General features: G+C 39.1%; 2 protein-coding genes across 2 annotated transcripts; one reads left to right on the forward strand and one right to left on the reverse strand.

Annotated features, from left to right (window-relative positions):
- The first annotated feature begins 844 nt into the window (after positions 1 to 844).
- On the forward strand, positions 845 to 4,921 carry LOC116736753 (transcription termination factor 2, mitochondrial-like). The gene is made up of 2 exons (XM_032589495.1): positions 845 to 928; positions 1,907 to 4,921. The coding sequence occupies exon 2, from the start codon at positions 1,919 to 1,921 to the stop codon at positions 3,047 to 3,049; it is 1,131 nt and encodes a 376-aa protein (XP_032445386.1). The 5' UTR covers positions 845 to 928; positions 1,907 to 1,918; the 3' UTR covers positions 3,050 to 4,921.
- On the reverse strand, positions 4,871 to 18,352 carry LOC116736751 (cryptochrome-1-like). The gene is made up of 14 exons (XM_032589494.1): positions 17,425 to 18,352; positions 10,919 to 11,027; positions 10,688 to 10,830; positions 10,418 to 10,602; positions 9,647 to 9,735; positions 9,433 to 9,573; positions 8,195 to 8,506; positions 7,970 to 8,121; positions 6,858 to 7,060; positions 6,665 to 6,769; positions 6,445 to 6,543; positions 6,263 to 6,343; positions 6,065 to 6,168; positions 4,871 to 5,333 (listed from the first exon to the last, which is right to left on the reverse strand). Exons 1-13 carry the CDS (start codon positions 17,580 to 17,582, stop codon positions 6,068 to 6,070), a joined length of 1,878 nt encoding a protein of 625 aa, XP_032445385.1. The 5' UTR covers positions 17,583 to 18,352; the 3' UTR covers positions 4,871 to 5,333; positions 6,065 to 6,067.
- Between the last annotated feature and the right edge of the window lie 1,335 nt (positions 18,353 to 19,687).

The following is a 19,687-nucleotide window of genomic DNA, read 5'->3' on the forward strand; positions in this document are numbered from 1 at the left end:
GTGCAACTACAAATACTCACAGTAACAAGCCATCCAGTCCATACATTTAGAAAAATCCAATAATTAATTATCCATAAATTATGTGTAATAATAATGATATGGGAAACAAGTAATGGACACGTGAAGAAAAAACTGCGCAGAAAGACAGGCACCAGGTGAAATCTGTTAGTAATTAGACAGCAGTCCTACCAGTTCCAATTAATACCAGCTGGTACAGTTTTTGATGAAAGCCTGGAAAATGTTATGTTCAGTAAAGAAACACAAACGAGGGGATTATGAATGGAAAATTAAATTTTCAACCATGGTGTTGTCTTGCTACGCTTTCAAATTTTTTTCTGTAAAATAGAAAACATAGATGATCATTTTCTGTTTTAATGGTATAATCAATAAAGTAACCAGGGTAACTTTGCTAATTGAAAACTATTCAATGTGTCCCATGTTACTTTTAGGTCGTTTTCTTTATTATTTATGAAATCGGGTATTATTTTTCTTCCCACGCATCCCTATAATTTATTTTAATATATTTCTTCTCTTCTTCAGCTGCTTTCCTATTTACCAGCCGAATCATTTATGTAAACCCTGCAAAAAGATTCGCCTCTTTTGGCTTTAAAATAACTCTTCACTTACTCCTCCTCCTTGTAGCCTATGTGATTATTCTCAGCATACATATTGATCAAAGTAATCTCTAAAATTAATTATTTTTTGTTGTATACAGCCTCATCTCAAACGGGAACCCGCTCCCATAGATCACCTAAAAGAACCGGCACATTAAATCGGCTCGACCGCGAACGACCAAACGCGAGCGTGCTTCCCGGTCACGTACCTTTCACTTGCCTCACTAGCTCCGCCCACAAGGTTGTGTAGCGTTATGAAAGCAGAGCGGTGGGCATGACAACGGAGTCACAGCAAAGAAACCCCCTTAAAACCGGTAAAATAATCCACATTATTGTTCATTTTATGTCAAATAAACTGTAGCGATGAATGTTTTTGGCTGCTGTCGTTACAATCACTCCCTTCCGCGTCGTGGCTTTGCAGCTGTGGCCTGACGCAGTCATTGGTTTATAGTACATACATAACAGGCACATGCAGCATCACATGTGAAAGACTGCAGTCATAACTGTAATCAGTGGAAATCGTTTTCTCTATATCCTTTTAGATGTTCCCCCCCACCCCCCCTAAATTATACACAATCCTTGATTTGTTCCCACATCTGGTTGTTTTTATAATACCCAAAGTATTCCACAATTATAAAGTGGAAAGAAAATAATGTAAAGTTTTCTCCATTTTTTAAACTAATAAAAATCTGAAAAATCTGTTGATCCCCAACAAAATAGAAAACAACTGAAATTTAAACAAGCAACAAAATAGAACCACAAAAATGTGTATATTTTTTTGTTTTTGTTTTTTAAAAGAAGCAACAGTCTGAAATATTTTTTTAATGCTTTGGATCGTTACATATTAATAGATTTCATATAAATTTTGTTTATTATTGAGCAGGTAAAAGTAAAAAAAATAAAAATTATGATGTAATAATTTTTGCATTTTAAATTCAACAAAATTTGAGGCCCGTGGATAGTTTTAATTTGCTAGTTTTGGCCCAGAGGGCAAAAAGTTTGGATAGCACTGAATTAAGAGAATCATCTTCCCATCAATTCTTGCTGTTATCTGGTAGAAATAGGGAATAAATACAAGAGCAATATATAAAAAATGCTGAAAAAATACCCCCACAGCATGATGCTCCCACCATCATGTTTCTCCATGAAGATAGTGGTTTTTGCATGTAGGCCTAAATATTCAGTGATTATGAGACTTGTGGAAATAGTTGCAGTAATTCAGGGACTAGCTGAATGCTAGCTGTCACAACTCTTTACAGATTGGGGGAATGAACGTTGTTCTTCTTCTTCAGAGATCCGCTGCGATGCTTCGTGTCACCACTACGTCTCTGTGTGCCTCCTGCCAGAAGATGAGGCTGTTCCTGCCTCCCTTCGCTTCCCTCACCTCCCACAGCAAACGGGAGGAGAATCAACGCACGGTTGACTCTCTGTACAAATTGTCAGTGGACATCAGAAAGGTCCGCAAGCTCAAGGGTTGGGTTTTGTCTGAGAAGACCTCCTATGTGGCTGAGACAGCCGGTCTTCTGAGAGACATGGGTGCTGACACGGCGGTGATCGCCCACATCCTTGAGACCCACCCCGAGGCTGTCCTGTGCCCGCCAGAGGACATGGATGCCCAGCGGGACCTCTGGGGGTCGGTATGTTCCAGCCAACACTCCCTTCTGAGCATCATCAAAAAGTTCCCAGCTTCCTTTTTCACCGTAAGCCACCACAGCAACCAGCGGGCCAACATCCTCTACCTCCAGAGACTTCGCCTCAACAAGAAGATCATCAGCAAGCTGATGGCCAGCGCGCCGCAGAGCTTCAGTCGACCTGTGGAGAGCAACCAGGAGGTGATCCACACCCTCAGAGAGACCTACTTGGACCTGGGTGGGGATGAGGGTAATCTCCAGGTTTGGCTGCAGAAGCTCCTCAGCCAGAACCCGTACATCCTCCTGCGTCCAGCGGAGACCTGGAGGGACAGTTTGGGCTACCTGAGGGAGTGGGGCTTCACCACAGAGGAGCTGCTCAGCCTGGTGTCCAGCCTCCGAACGTCCATCTCCGAGCTGCAGCCTGAAGCCATGCGGCAGGCGCTGGCCTATGTCCAGGATGCTCTCAGCTGCTCTGAGGACGAACTGAAGCAGGTCGTGATCTGCTGCCCGGCCGTTTTGTACAACTCGCTGGCCACCTTGGCGGGACGCTTTCAGGGACTGATGGACGCCGGGGTGAGCGTCGAGCAGGTGAAGGAATCCCCGAACGTCCTGGAGCTCACAACGCAGATAGTGCTGTATCGGATCCAGAAGCTAGCATCCTACGGGTACGACGTTCACTCCGGCAGCTTGGACGTAATCGTAGGAACCAAGAAGGACTTTGAGATGAGCTACGCCAAGCTGAACCTCCGGCAGCAGAGGCCGCTCTTTAACCCTGTGGCTCCACTCAGGACTGCTGAGGAATGAAGAAAGAAACTCTAATGCTAATAAACTGGAGTTTGGTAGATGTTGACTTAGTACATCACATTACTTTAAAAATCTTTCAAATGTGGATACAGGCTTAAAAATTTATATGCTCAACCCTCAATGTATGGTTCTGATATTTCTCATTAGCCTCTTGAATTTCGGGACAACAGACATTTTTCAAAATGGCCATTGTTTTTAAGCCTTTTAAATTAATTAGTGTCATTAAATGTTCATCATGTTTTTGACTTTCGTCATCCAATTCATACAACTTTAAAGTAATAACTTAGCAAAATCAGAAACTGAGGACTTTACTGTTTGAAAATCTCACACCAGTTATAAACTGGAAGGAGTTAAAGATGTCTGACAGACTGACAGACAGTCGTCTTAGTGGTTAATGTTAGCTTCAGCTAACCGTTTGTGTGTTTAGCAATAAAGCATTAGCTTCTGCTAATTTTCTGTGTTTGGCGGTTTAGCATTAGCTTCTGCTAATTTTTCTAAATGTTTAGCAGTTTAGCGTTAACAGAACTAAGAGTCTTGCTTAGCGAATTAGTGGCTAGTGAAGCTAACTGTTTGGTTAGCTGTTCTCACTAATGGCAGTAACTGCTGCTGATTTTAGTGCAAACATGTACTCTTTGTTATAACTATGGTGGCCATTTTGAAAAATGTCCACCAGAAAATGGAAACACAAGAAAAAACCATATATGATTTCTATGGTTCAAAATATGTAACCAAACACATTCATTTTGCGTGGAAATATTAATCTTCCATGGTGGCCATGTTGAAAAATGAAAGTTATCAACAAATATGATTTCTTTGGGTCTAATTATGTATCACTTGAAACCAAAAGTATTCATCTGTGATAAATATTGGCAGATTTAATGCAGATAAATTTCCTTGATGACCATGGCAGCCATCTTAAATTTTTCAGTGGCTAATTTTTGATTTATTTATTTTTCTAAAACACAAGCCCCTTGGAACATTGTGCCAAGTTAGGGTCTTGTATCCGTATTTGAAAGATTTTGATGAAATATTCAATTATCTGCAGCACCAGTCTGTAAGTTATTCAAATCTTACAAACATCAGGAAATACCCAACATAAGAGCTTCTTCTTGTTGCCTTAATGACTGTTTATACTTTTGCCTGACAGCTGATTATGTTTGTGGGAATCTACTCACTTTGCTGTGACCTTACTTTATTTAATAATTTGTTTAAAAATATAGCTTTTGTGGGAAGAGAAGCAGCCTTTAGTTTTAATACTCCTCTAATCTGGAATAAACTGTTTAAATCAAGGTTAAAACCCCATTTGGTTAGGATTGCCTTCAATTAATAACTGGAACATCATTAGTTTCAGTCTAGATTGCAACTCTTTATTATTTTCCTTTAATTTGCCACTGCAATGTTCTATTATCTCGATCTTATAAAGCTTTATGAGCTACCTTGTTGCTGAAATATGACCAGGTACAGAAGCAACATAATGATCGAATGGTAAACTATATAAACTCCTCATATGTTCAAGATAAAACCCACAATTTGATTCAAATGAATACACTAGTCTTGTTTATGGTACACTTCTTTATTAAGGATTTTACAGGGAAGTCACTGTGATGCAAAGACTCTTTAGTCCTTTTTTATTCTCCAAAACTACTAAAAAAGGGCAACATCAAGATGGTTAATGTTATTTTGCCTCCACACTGGAAAGGAATGAGACACGTCTACAATTACTGAGATCAACCAAAACACTTCGTCTTTGTCAGTTTACGATAGATGGATCAAGAAAGAACAAAGTTTGGGGAAAACGATGGTTAGCAAACACAGAAGCTCTCTCAGTGTTCTTTTTTTTTTGTCGAAAAGTCTTTAAATGTTTTTTATTTTAATTATTATTATTATTTATTGAGAACTATCAAAACAAAAAAAGATCTATGCATGATCTCATATCAAAAATATATCAGTGGGTTTATGGCTACACAAGAAGAGAAAACATACATAAAATATCCAAATATATACAAGTTGTGTGAGCTGCAGTTAGCAAATTCATTATATACACAAGGATGTTTGTCAATATTAAGCCAAAGAAGCGCTCAGTGAGAGCCGCCGTGGCCTCACTGGCGCTGATATGCAGTCCTCATCAGAGTCCACAGTCTGTTCAATCGGGGGACGTGTGTGTGTGCATTTTATCATCCCTAAGGTGCGTTCATGCAACACCGTGGTGATGGAGGTAAACCTTTAGTCCTTTAGTGTCTGCTTTGATTTGGCTGATAATATGAAGGACGATGTGCAGAAACACCTGGAAGAAAGGAAAGAAAAATAAGATTGTTTTCTGTTGTGTTTGTGTGAACCAATGAAAATTTGTACCTTCAGTGTTTATTTCATATTTTATGGATGACAGAGTTAGGTGTTAGTGAGAAGTCATCATAATTGATAGAAATTAATCTATAAAATGTGATTCACTAGGTGAATTGTATTAACCCTTCCAGACCGAACGTGTTGGCGACGATTCAGTCAAATTTGCAGTACCGTAACTCTGCTACACTTTGCGCTATCTGAAAAATCCCAACGGTTTCTAGAAGGGGAGACGTTGCGCTTTCCAGCCAATATTGGGTTATTACGGTAATTTCACTCTCCCTGTAGCAGGGAGTGAAATTAATCTGATGAAACACTCTTAATAGATGGTAAATTGTGAGAATAACTTACTAGATAATGAAAGTTCCAGTTGTTATGGATAAATGGGCAAATATATTTACTCACAGGACATTTAAAGAACTTCGTACAATTAAAATAAACAAAAATATCCAGGTGAATATTTGAAAGTTAGGCTTAAAAGGGTTAAATACATAAAGTTTTAAATAAAATATTAGATTCTTGCTATAGACGCACTCATTTACTCAAAAGACTAGATAGTATAACATGTTTGGAGTTCCTAATAAGAAACCTGAAGCTGAGTTTTGTCATAAAACATCAAATTTCATCCCAGTACAGCCAGTGAGTCTGAGTGTGTAAAATAAATGTGTCACTAACTCTTCAGTGGTTGCTCTGCCTCTGGATTTTAGAGCCTCTGCCATGGCCAGAATCCTCATTGGGTCGTTTTCCGCTGGTCTGTGTGACGGGATGATGCTCGAATCCTTGAAACAAACAAAAAAAAAAGACAAAGTGACATTTAGAAAGTTTTCACAGAAACTACTCCACATCACGGATTTAAATAGATTTATTTTGCACCTTTTTGCAGTGCAGGACCTGGAATCTGTGGGCTGCTTTGAGTGTAGCGCATCATGCTGGTAGCTGGAGCGTAACTGGGAACTTCAGGAAGATGAAACAATCATCAGAGTTGATTAAAACAAACAGATTAACATAAAAATATAAATAATTCGTAAGTGATAAATGTGCTATGTAATCCCTACCCTGCTTGTGTGTGCTGGTGCTGTTCTGTGGATCCCCCTGCAGGTAAACCATCATACCACTGCGCCAGTCTGTCTCTGAATGAACTGGCATCTGATAGGCTGAAAAATCAAAGAAAGACAAAACACATTTAAACAGAATTTTAATGAGAAATGTAAAAATAAGGAGGTGCAGCTGTGCAATTTTATTTAAACAGAATAACATTTGTTTTTTTTTTCTTACCTGCTGGAGCAGCAGCCTGGGGTGAAGCCTCGACGGGGAACGCCATAGCATCTGAGGATGTCTCATTGTTTCCGTTAGTGTTGGATGGAACTGTAGCCAAAAGGCCTGAGGATGTAAACAATAAAGAGTCAATCAATGTGGAAAGATACCTTACATATGAACAAGAGAGAAATAAAGTAACGGGTCAGTATACCAAGGCCTCTGTAGCAGGAAAGCTGCTGGTAGATCTGCTTCATTCGCTCGATGTTGATGCAGCTGGCCTCAGCGTGGTTCACCATGGGCTTGGGGTAATGCACGCCGATGATGCATTTGGCAGCCTTCTGCACAGACTCCGGAGCGTTCCAGGGATCGTAGATGTACTTCGCTGGAAATCCTCTCAGAATGGGCAGGTAGCGCCTGAGCAGAGGGATGGAAACAGAGAGGGAATGTGGCAGATTATTCAACTATCCAAGGAGGTAAGACAGGGTTCCTGCAGGTTTCACCAACTCAAATTTAAGAAAATCATATATTTTGCAATGCTCTCCACAGCTTTAACTCTGGCAGTGCAAAGGTTTTTGCACAGAAAGCATCTAGCCTTGCATCTTTGGCTACAGAAGTGAGCCAATGGCGAAGACAAACATCGTCAAGTCAACTGGCGATACATTTGAACTTAACCAGGACAGATGCAAAAAAACTTATCAAGCTAGCTAGCTAGCAAGGCTAGAACACAGTTAAGACAAAGACTACAAAGAATATGAAAGGACAAAATTTTAGACCTGTGATTACACTGGGTTACAAAAAAATATTTTTTTAGAAGTTGTTTATTTTTTTCAACTGAATTAGGACTATTTTGCACCACTGAATCCAAAAATGACATTAATTTTTCTCAATCAAGTCAGGTTTTTATTAGAAATCCGATCTTTCTGTGACATTATCAGTTCATTTCCGTTAATATTTCTCAACCAAAAAAGGTTTTAGGAGTAAAAATTTGTTAACGTCTTCATTCTGTAAAATTCTCCAACTCTTTTCTGTTCTGATGGAATCGCTCCTCCTGCTCATCACTAATTGATCCCAGATTCTCAGGAAAACGATCCAGATGTGAGAACAAGAAACACATTTCAATGCTCATGTTGCACCCATAGTTAAAAATGTTGACCTGATTGAGCAAAACCAATGTGATTTTTGGATTCAGCACATTAAAATGACCCTAAAACGGTTGAAAAACCCCAGACAATTTTATGGCTGTTGACCTTCTAAAGATACACAGCCACCAGAATCGACCTAAAAGTAAAACATTAAATTCAGAGTGAGACTCAGTGACGGTACCGTATGTAATCTCCGTTGGGGTCAGTGCGTCGGCCGAAACCGACTGGGCAGTAGCAGTGGAAGAACTGCTGGAAGAAGGAGCTGCACGAGAGCCACATCCAGCTGCCGGCGTTGACACTCCAGTCTGCGTCCAGCAGCAGCTCCTCGAACACCTGAAGACGAAACCAAAACGGTTTGATGCGTCCTGCAAAACCTGACAGTAACTCAAGAGTCGGCGTCCTCTACCTTCATGCCCTCCTCCCAGCTGATCCACAGGTCTCCCCGGGTCAGGAAGCAGGCCACGGCGTGCCGGGCCAGGTGGTGGATCCAGCCCTCCTGCCTCAGCTGCGTCATGATGGCATCGATCCAGGGGAAGCCCGTCCGGCCCTCGGCCCACTTCGCCAGCGCCTCGGGGTTGCGGTCCCATGGGATCTGGACGCAGATTGGGTTGCTCTCCATCTTGTCGAAACAGGGGTTGTTGGTGGCCGCTGTGTAGAAGAATTCGCGCCACAACAGCTGGCCGTACAGCGACAGAGGAGGGGAGCTGTTCTTCTTTACCTGGAATCAGACGTTAGAGAAGATTTAAATGGGCGGTCGCTTTATGTTATCACGGGGTAGACAGCAAAATAGAAATGTTGTATTTTCTACATTTCTTAACATCAAGCAACATTCAGAGTCTGAATCCTGGATGGAGTCAATGGCAAAACTTCTGCTGTCTCTTACTTTAAATCTACTCCAAGCTCAGTTATTCTGTGTTTATCCGGAAAAAGAAGATTGATGGACATGTTTCTGCCATTTACTACGTACACTATTGGACACAATTGCTGGTCCAGTGACTCAGTGTTTAGCTGTCACTTTTATGATTTGTGATTTGGTTCCACACAAAGATGTAGATAGACCTACTTACCAGCATTTTTCCTAATTAAAGCTAATGCTACTCTTCCTGCAGCTGACTTTGTCTTCTCTTCTGTATTTTTGTTGTTTCTTTCAAGGATGAGCTCGTTAATGGAGATTTTGCTTGGTGCTATTTTTGTTTTGTATTTCTTTTCCATGGATCCCATGCTCAGCTGTTTTTTTCTTCTTTTTTTTGACGACTGAACCACTTTTTTCTTTGGTTTTATTTTCATATAAGGTCCTTGTGTTTAGCTGTATTTCCCAAGATGAAGATGGAAATAGTTTTTTTTTTTTAATAGAAAGTACTCCAAGTCCAAGCTGACCGCTCAAACTAAACCTGATTTTCTTCAGCGTTTATTCCTGCTAAAAATAAGTCCTCCCTTCCCACTGTCGCCACATGCTTGCTCGGGATGAGGGATTCATATAAAAGTTGGCTGAACTGTCTAGGACCAATAACCTTTTACCATTTGGCTTTAATTATTCAATTTAATGTCAAACTGGACTACATATAAAGCTAATGGAAATGAAAATAACTCCTAAACTTGCACCATCAGAGCAAAAAGTATCATGGTGTTGGTAAAAACACTCACTTTCCTGAAGAGGTCGGTGAGTTTGAAGTAGAAGAGGCGGCAGGAGAGGCAGCCGAAGCGCAGGTAGGGGCTGAGGCCGGTCGGACTCGCCAGCAGCGAGTTGGCGTTCATTCTGGGACGCTCGAAGTTCGCCACCCACGCCTGATTGCAAAACCAGTCGCATTATCAAAACTGCAAGATGATGAGGCGATTTACGGAAAAAAATTGGACTGACCTTCCTCTCCAGGTGCCTCTCCAGTCGAGTGAGCGCTTCGGTTTCTCCTCCAGGCCACACAGCCGAAGACAAACCTTCGGTGTCAAAACCTGCAAGTTCATGATAAAAGCACACAATTTAAAGCCAGCTTCATATCTCAGAACATCATCAGATTTTCTTCTATGCTGTTTTAGAATGGCTGAACTAGGAATTCAAGTTAATCTGAAGTTGGTATAAGTTATTGATCGACAAATGATTAATTGATAAGTGGCCACTTTCTTAAAAACTGGAGTTTTGTCTTTCCATAAAGGGCAAATTTCTTCTCACATTATTAAACTCAGACAGCCCTCAAAATCAACTGTGGTTACTGACATCATGTCTTTTTCCATCATGTTACAATTTTTCTGCGCTTTTCCCTCCGCCTTTCTCTCATTACATCCTCGCCTTCATAGCAAATCAGTAATTTTTGGTTGAGAAGTGAATTCTGCTCCATCATTGTCAACGTTAATGTGAAATTTCAGGAGTTTGTCGAGTGTTTATATTTCAAAACAAATCCACATAAAGACTCAGTTTGGACTCTTTTTCTTTCCTGTTCTGTTATATCTCCCCCATTTTTAATTCTGCATCAGCTTGCTCTGCTTACGGATGACCAGTGGCGCCCTCTGCTAGATGGAGGCCAAACTACAACACCTACACCTAAGGTCTAAGCGGGTGTTGCATTAACCTAATAAACCATTAATTGAATATTAACCGTAATTTGATTAATTGTTTGCATCTTTAGGCTGAACTCACCTAGTTCCTCCAGAGAGGGAACCCCAAACTTATCATCATGGTCTTCAGACAGCGGCGTAGTGCATTTTCCCATGACCTCAGCCGTTATGGACTCTGCAGGCAGCTCCACTGCGTCCATCCGGCTGATGAGAGTCTGGAACCGCTTATAGGTGAGGGGAGACTGGCCCCCGTTTAGCTCTATGATCCTGATAAACACAAAAAACAAACATTTGGTTTTAAATCGACACAGTTAATAATAGCAGCAGGACCGTTTGGTGTGTGATAACTTACTTGTCCAGGTCATAGAGCGTGTGGGAGATGCGAACTGTCACCTCCACTCCGGCCTCAGAGGCGAGCTTCTTAATGGCAGCATCTCGCTCTTTCCCAAAAGGCTCAGAGTCGTACTCGTAAGAGAGCCGAGTGATCTTCCATTCCTGCAAAACAGATTTAAAACAATTATTCAGGACTTCCACGAGAGTCCCACAGCAACCCGAGTTTGCAGAATATAGTGGGTCAAATCACCTTGAAGAGTCTGGGAAAGACATCTGTGGGTTGGCCCCGGATCACGAACAGACGGGAGTTGAGCTTCCTTAGGCTGGAGTCCAAATCCTCGAGACTCTGCAGCAGGAACCTGCAGAGAGGCAGGAAGAGGAGCTGCATCAAACTTTTAAACTTTTATTTATTCAAACTGGTGTAAAACAAGAACACTCTGTTTGAGGAAATGGGGAAAATAGAAAAAATAAACAGAATAGAGAAAACAATTTAAGATCAGTAATCAAATTAAACTCATTTTCATTAGATATTTTATGATACTGATGCAGGACGGAGAGTAGGATCAATTTAGTTTTATTTTCAAAGTTCAAACATCAATTTAATATAAACCAGTTTTCCTTCTGAACCAGCATGTGGCGCTCTAGTAACTGCTTCCTGGATGCCCTGAAGACCTCCAAATAATTCAGATGTTATGCACAAAATCTACAACAATAAGAGTGTCTACGTTTGAATGTCCAAAACAGGACCTTTTCTTTGTGATGACCTACATCTGAACAATGTCTCCCATCTGAGGTGAACCAGATCTAAAAGCCGTGCTTTTGAGAAGTGAAAGAAGCAATTTGATCTAATGTTGCTGCAGCTCAGGAGGCTGAAAAGATGAGTAATCAGAAACATCAGTAAGCCAGGACAAAACTGACAAACCTCGACGGTGAAGCAGAGGTAAGTGTGTCACAGGTGATAATGGGAGTAGGCAGAAGAAGCTGGTGTTTGTACACAAAGAACTGGGCAAGAAATCAGATGTTATCTCAAAGATTCAACTTTTTTTATAATTATCAGCATGCTTAGTGCTTGATTAATACTTTATTTATGGGTAATGAAGGATATAACAGTCACAGTGCGTGTGCACAGGTAGATAATGTGTCAGTCTTAGTTAAAGGTATATAGTTTAAGTTGGTCTTAAGCATTATACGGTAAGGAAAATAAGAATTTCATACAGATTTGACAAATTTTCCCACTTAGATAGTGCCCATTAACTGCGAGATATAAAAAAAAAACACCACATTGTATGATTTTTAAATATTTAATTGTAATACCTGCACCTGTTTGAGCTTGTTACACCTGTCCACACTCTCAATAAATCAATAAAGCTCCAACATGTCCACCAAGAAGACCAAAAAACTAAAAGCAAAACTGTAGATCTGCACAAGGCCGGGATGGACTACAGGGCAACATGCTAACAGTTTGCTGAGAAGACAATTATTAGACAATGGAAGAAACTCAAGATGGCTGTCAGAATCTCTGAGCTCCTGTACTATTCATTTAAATGTCGTTATTTTGTACACTTCTAACAAAAAGAAAAGAAATCCAATGATAACTCAATCCAAAATAGTTATATTTATACAGAAAGGAAACAGAGTGCAGTTCAGATTTAATCTATGATGTGACTCAATAGTTAAACTGGTTTGAAGACAAGATCTATACTGGGAACATTTCATCCCAACCTTCCTTTATTATTCAAGCCCATAACCTAAGATGATTAATACAATTACTTAAGTCATTATTTTAAAAACGCTTTGCTGTTTTTAATTTAATCCAAACACTGAGTGGCCATTTTTAACTTTCTATTAAGCAAAGCTGTTCTAATAGCAGCTCTAAAGCTGTGACATTTTTAATTTTGTTGAGACTCTTTCAAACTGTTTCTAAAGAATACTTGGTGCTTATTTTGGATTCAATTTCTGACTAATCAAACAAAAACACTGGGTGAATCAGACAATCTTAATAAAGTGGAAGAATTAAGAAAATTTAAAAAATTCGTGCAATACTGTGGTTAGGTTTTTTGTGTCAGACAAATTAATCACTAATTAATATCATAGAGAGCTGCATAAAACTTTTATTTAGCTGATTATTGTATGAAAATAAAGAAGTACTTTAACAGATGTTATTAATATTCTATTTAATGTCCTAATGACACAAATTAACCTCAGCAGCATTCTATGAAACCAAATTGAATAAATAATATCATTATGGGTGAAAGAGACTAAACTCACTTTTACTTTCCCTGAACAGGAAGACAGTTCTAAAAAATATTTGACCCTTTTCTGTCTTATTTTGCTCTTCAAATCCTGACATTTCTGAGCTAGAACAGAAATTATGATCATGTCCGTCTCCTCTCTATTAATCTGACTCGATACTGAATCACATAAATAGAAGATAAATCAAAAAAAGTTTAATGAACGTGATTTTAATCAAGAAACAGGCTCAGATATTTTCAACTTGAATGTTCTTTCCTTTTAAAGAACTACTCAGCTATAAGTTGTTCTTTTCAGCACTTTTTGTTTACAACACAGCAGGGCGTTTTACATCACACCTACACACGGGTAAACACAAGCAGAGCAGCAGTGATGTGGAGCTTCCCATGCTGTTGCTATGGATACAGAAAGCAGTAGGCGGAGGCATCCTGCAGCAAACCCACCAAACAGTTTTTACACCAACATAACAACAATGTGAACATCATAATTAGTTCACTAGTGCGTAAGTTAATCTCAGTTTTAGTTCTTCTGTTTCAGTCAACAGAAAGCATCGCAAAAAATAAGAAACATAGCAGCCATGTCCATTTTTAAGCTGCTAAAATACAGGAAAAAAATTAGATTTTTAAATAGATATATGTTTGAGTAAAATTAACATTGTTCTTTTATTCTGTGAACTACTGACAACATTCAGTGTATTATGAGCCTGGCAGGCCACCAGGCTTTACTTGTGCCCTCACCAGGCTAAGTATTGCATATTTTTTAAAGTCTTTTTAAAATGTTAAAGACTTTATATTTGTTGTTCAGGTATTAATCTTTCAATCTTTTAATAACACATAATTATCAAGTGATATTTTCAAATTTCTTGTCAACTTTAAACATTTTTTAACTCAAAAACACAATGGCCGTTGGATGAATGACTGCCAAACCCAATCACCAGACTTAATGAGTTTTCTGGGGAAAACCTTGACATGTCTCCGAAATTTAAAATAAATTTTGTATTTATTTGCAGAAAATGAGACATGGTCAAAATCACAAAAAAGATGCAGTGCTTTCAGACCTCAAATAATGCAAAGAAAACAAGTTAATATTTATTTAGAAACAATAATACTAATGTTTTAACTCAGGAAGAGTTCAGAAATTAATATCTGGTGCAAAGGTTTCAGTGGGGTTCAGTGCAGCGGGCTCTTCATTTTTTCCAGAGCTGGACATTTCATAACACATTTTAGAGAATACATGGAGAGAGGATATCTATTATTATTTTTTAGCTTTTCTATAAAAATAAAGTGTTTTTTTAGCTTTAGAGTTAAGCTTTTATTTAAAGAGTATCTCATGTTAAAATGGTAGTTTTTCCTGCCTGTCAACAACACTGAGCAACAAACCAAATGACTCCCCTTTAATTTGGATATTTTTTGTTATCCACCATAAACAATCTTCCATGACCTGAGGATGGAAAGTTTTCATGTTGAAACTTTTCACCTTCTCCTTTTGGCTAAATTAGTTGAGATTTATTGAGTCCCCATCTGACGTCCTTACCCGAAATCTACGCACCTCTTCAGGGACAAAGATGGAGGTTTAAGCTGACAGTTGTTCTGATCCAAGGTCAGCTTAAAAACGTGAGACTGACCCAGAAAGAAAACCACTACACAGGTCAATTATAATCCCTTTTGTATCCAACTTTTACCGTTTCTCCCTCTTATCTTTAACTACTTCATAGAACCATTTTACACCAACATGATCACTACGAAGGAGTCTGTAATCATGATGTGAAAATAGATATCAGATGACATCAGCTTTTGTGGGGATTAGAGTTCATTGTGGACCAAGCTGGGGTCTTTTAGTCTGGCGGGACAGCAGAAATAGGTCAGAAAAACCACAGAGTTGAAGGGTTTGCTGTTGACACACTGACCTACTTGTTCCACACCAGGGAATGTCAGCAAGAAGCGAGAAGTTACCGTGATTAAGTCATCTGGAGCGACCATATTCGAGGAAAGTCTCAGAGTGATGCGATTTTAATAGTGTTTTGACGCAAAAACTGCATGGAAATGTTGAATATGTGCACAGTAAACGGAACGAAGGAAGGAATCAGGGCATTGTGCATTTGTGCTGCGTCACAGCCAACTGCTGTTGCGTAACACCGAAAGAAAAACATGGATGCTCATCAGAACTGAAACTCCAATCTCAGAGATGACATTAGACTGTGGACTGATGAATGAACAACGCGCTGAGGTTTGCACATGCAGCAGCAGCTGGAGTGGAGACTGACATGGAGAAATGATTGGGTCAGAGGGAATTCATCTTTTGACTGGCCAAAGTGTCAATGCAACACCGAAGGGCAACTCTGCAGGGACAAACTTTCCTCCAAAGTCAGAACCTGGGAAAAGTATTCAAACCCCTACAACTGCAAACGTCAATGTGCTACATCAACATTTTATGCGGTTAGAGCAACACGACGAGGTTCTACAATTATTTGTACAACCACATTATAACTGGATCTGCTGCAAATGTTTGACAATGATTTTCTCAGCTTTCTCAGCGGCAAAAGCAAATGAGGTGGATTGGCAGTGCTGGTTAACAACTGATGGTGTGATTTAAGATGTTACTGTGTAATATCGCTTCTGCTGCCTGGAAACTGAGCTGTTAGCATGTCAGGATAGTCTTGAGTCAGAGGCATTTTTAGACTGAATGCATGACTGACTGCTACAGGATATCCTTTCTGCACACAGCATCACAACTCCCGATGACTCTCTGAAAATACGTGGATTATACAAGTTACAACAACATTTAAAAATACTTTCAAAAATGTATTTTTGAAATGAATTAGCTTTAGTATAAGCTTTAATCTGCTAGCTTTACACAAATACAGACTGATTTTTTTCAGCCATTCCTTTAAAAAAAAAAAATCTCAAACATAATCAGTGGGTGATGATCTACACTGCTTGTGGTACAAACTGTAAACAAGACTTCTTGCTCTTCCAAAACAGCTAAAATTTGCCGAATGAATGATAGCAGTCGACATATTCTGAATGTTAAGAAGTGAGTCTTTCCAGCTGCTGGAAACTTCTCCACAATGTTGTCCCTGGCCTCCCTGCTGTGTTCCTTGGACTTCATGGTACTGGATGTTCACTAATGCTCTCCAACAAATGTCTGAGGCCTTCACAGAACAGCTGGATTAATATAATGAGGCCACTTCTGATGGCAATCACTTGTAATATACTTAGAAGAATGTAGGATCTGATTCTAAATTAATCCTACATTTATGGGTGTTTTTTAAGAATAAAAACATGAGTCTCTTATTCCATTTCAGGGTTATATGCTACTTTGTGTATGCCATTTTGAGTAAGTTTATCTCATAAAACTTCAATGATACAGATATTAATTCAAAAATAACATCCTACAAACCCTAAAAAACACACAAGAGACTTCTCAGATGTCCTGGAAATCATCAACAGTTAGAAGATCAGTTGAAACAACAGAGTAAAGTCATCGCTTCTATGAGTAATCAGGCTTATATATCAGTCCGATTATTGAAACTTTGACCTCTGCTTATTTATATAATAATAAACTAGCTGTATTTTTTTTATTTGTAAGCCATCCTTTAGTAGACATAAACTAACTTTACAAATAATAATCTATATGCTTGAAAAGGAAAACAATGTGGGTGAAACTTGTTTGATTCTGCAGGGTCATGTCATGTTTTATATGTGCGAAAGTTTACTTTGATTCACAGCAGCCATGTTTTTTTTAATCTGGGACTCATTTCTTCATACAATTACAAAAACCTCTAAGTTTAATTGAACTAAGTATTCTGGGTGAAACCTTGAAAATACTACATCATTTTTAACATTTCTGATAAGAAAAGATGGAAATCGTCTGCAAACAATTTATTTTTTTTAGATCTTTACAATTCCAGCGGAACAATTGGATCAACCATTATGTAGCTCCATCCATCACACCTGTCCACGCTGAAGAAAAGCAACACAGCATCATGCTGCCACCATTGTGTTCTGTGCAGTGATAGCTTTCTGCCGTTTTAGCATCTTTTTAGCACTCTGTTCTATATGTCTCACATGTCCCCTACATATTGCGATACAAACAGGATGTCTTGTGGTTTTCCATTATCAATCCTCTGTAAAGGTCATGTTTGCTGGTAGGTGGCATAGGAATTTAACTGTTTGCACAGGATTTTCTTTAAGGGTATCAAAGTAATGAATGTTAAGTTTTCTTGCTGTATAATAACTGTTCTAGGTTTAAGATAAGAAACGTTTTCTTGCATCACCACACACTGAATTTCTCCACAGCAGCTCCTAATTTGATTTGCATCACCTGATGTTCACTTATTCCCCTAGTAGATGCTGCTCAATTCATAAGGCAGAATCCTGCATTTTACTTCATTTTGTCCCAAATATTGATATAATCTGATGTTGTATTAACCTAATTTTAATCCTGGTAAAAACTTGTAGATATGAATGCATTATGAGGTGTGTGTTAATGGGTTGGTGTTCTCACCTCCACCTGTTGATCCCGACGTTGGAAGACCCAGCGAACCAGGGGTCGAGGATGTAAACGCAGCGGACGGTATCAGCCCCCAGCAGAGAGTCCTTCAGCGACGGGTTGTCGTGGAGCCGCAAGCCCTTCCGGAACCAGTGGACCGTATTAATGACCATTACTCAACTGGACGAGCCCCTTTAGTTATTCCTTTCGTGAATGATATCAGCAGTCTTCTTCTTTTTCTTTCTTAACGGAGCTCACTTGATTATTATTCCAATTCGCAGGTAGTTATTAGTCCAAGGAGAAAAATATAGAAGAAAAAATAGAACGTCACTTCAGATGAAAAAAAAAACTTAAGCCCGGATTTTTTTTTGATTAGCCTTGCTCTAACAGAACTTTTTCCATAATGTGGAAGAATTGATAAACAGCTGATTCCTGAAGCATTTGGGCGCAGAAAAGTGAGTTTTCCAAGGAACTGTAACGACGTGAACCCGGCGAGCTTTAGGACCCTGGTCGCTGCAGCGCTCTAGCCTGGTTTGTTGTATAACTTGTTTTTGTGAATAATGAAAAACCCGTAAATATTGAAAAAACACTAAACTTCTCGACTTGTCTCTTACTCCAATGACACAATATGACTGTTAAAGACGGAATATTTAACTAGCCTGTTATTTTAGGAGGTGAATGACCAGAACACTCCGTAGCAGGACCGATGAACACCAGGAAAGCCTGTTATGTAAACTCGAAACCACGAAATTCGTCGCTTTAATGTCGTCCAAAGAAATATCCAGTTGTTAAAATACCTCCTCGAGCTCTTCCAAACGGGTCTCCACGCTAGAAAGCAGACGTCTGAGTGGGGATGTGTGGTGATTTTTTTCCCTTATCGCCAGAAGACCGCCGATTCTCCTCTATAGCCGCACCTACTGCCGTTCCTCCGCCAACTGGCGACGTCCTCTGGCTCAGAGCTGCGCTGTGATTGGTCCAAACCGATTCGTGCGTGTTACAGCGTGGTCACGTTTTAGCAGCGTGCTCTCTCCTAAGAGGCGAGGCAGCCAGCGTGTGCAGTGGACTCTTTGTTTTAGTATCAAGTTATGACCTCTTATGGTGGCTTGGTTACCATGTTACCAGGTTAATTTAGTTATCTCTGGTAAACCAAGGAAAACGAATGATTATACAACTGGTTCTTTTTGAGGACCTAAAGCAAACAATAAATATAATTCAATGAATGGTAAACAAACCCCATTGTTTGCATAACACTATACAATATATAGTATACATGAATTGTACATGTATACTATAATTTTGGGGATGTAAATGGGATCGACCCATAAATATTAAAACAGCGTTGTCAGAAAAAGACCCGGATCAGCACACGAGGTCGTACGTGTGTTACGTGTGGATGTTTACAGCCGTTCCGCTGCAACTTTACCATATTTAATCCCTTTTTGTTATTAGTCAAACCGTTTCTCTACAGCGCTTCACATTTACAGACACAAATCATTCGACTTACTCGATTAGGTAGTTTAAAATTACATTTTTGACTATTCATATCATATACCGCCACTCTGCATATGAATGTGCACACATTTTCCTCTACAAATACATTACTTTACTCTTCCATGACAAATAAAGATGATTTAGTTTTATCCAAAATAGTCTGTTTATTGTCTGCATGTTTGGTTTCTTTTTAAAAATCAAAATAGAAAAATGCGTCATACGCCTATTACAAAATGGCTTAGCAATTATGCAAGTTTAAAAGATTTCTGCATTGGGAGGATGTTGTAATAAACCATTTTCACCAGAGAGGGGCGGTATAAAATCCTGCCTTCAAACTACTGTAACTTTCTTGGAAAGGGAAAGTTTGTAACAGACATGGATTTCAAAATCAAACAAAAAAAAGAGAGAAAAAAAACATCCAATCATATATAAAATGATCAAACATTAAGACTTTTGGTTATATTTTGCTGCTTTTTTCACAGAAACCTCCTAAAAGTAAAGACTATGTAAAAACTAAGCATATTTTCTATTTAATGTTTTACCAACATAAAAACTGCACACTGTAAAGATGCACTGTGACCCAATTTATATTTCTGTTCATGCAGATCACGGTTCTCTTTATTTTAGCTGACATGCTTCAGAATCGCTGAAGCATGTCGATACTTATACCAACGTTTTCCTCCTGCAGCTCTGACACATCATTTATCTTACCTTATGTGTCAAACCACCACATGGTAGAACAAATGTCACATTTTGGTCTTGCACTAAAATATATTGTGCAGCCAAA

The sequence above is a fragment of the Xiphophorus hellerii genome, chromosome 17 (assembly GCF_003331165.1).
Source record: "Xiphophorus hellerii strain 12219 chromosome 17, Xiphophorus_hellerii-4.1, whole genome shotgun sequence".
Classification (NCBI taxonomy): Eukaryota; Metazoa; Chordata; class Actinopteri; order Cyprinodontiformes; family Poeciliidae; genus Xiphophorus; species Xiphophorus hellerii.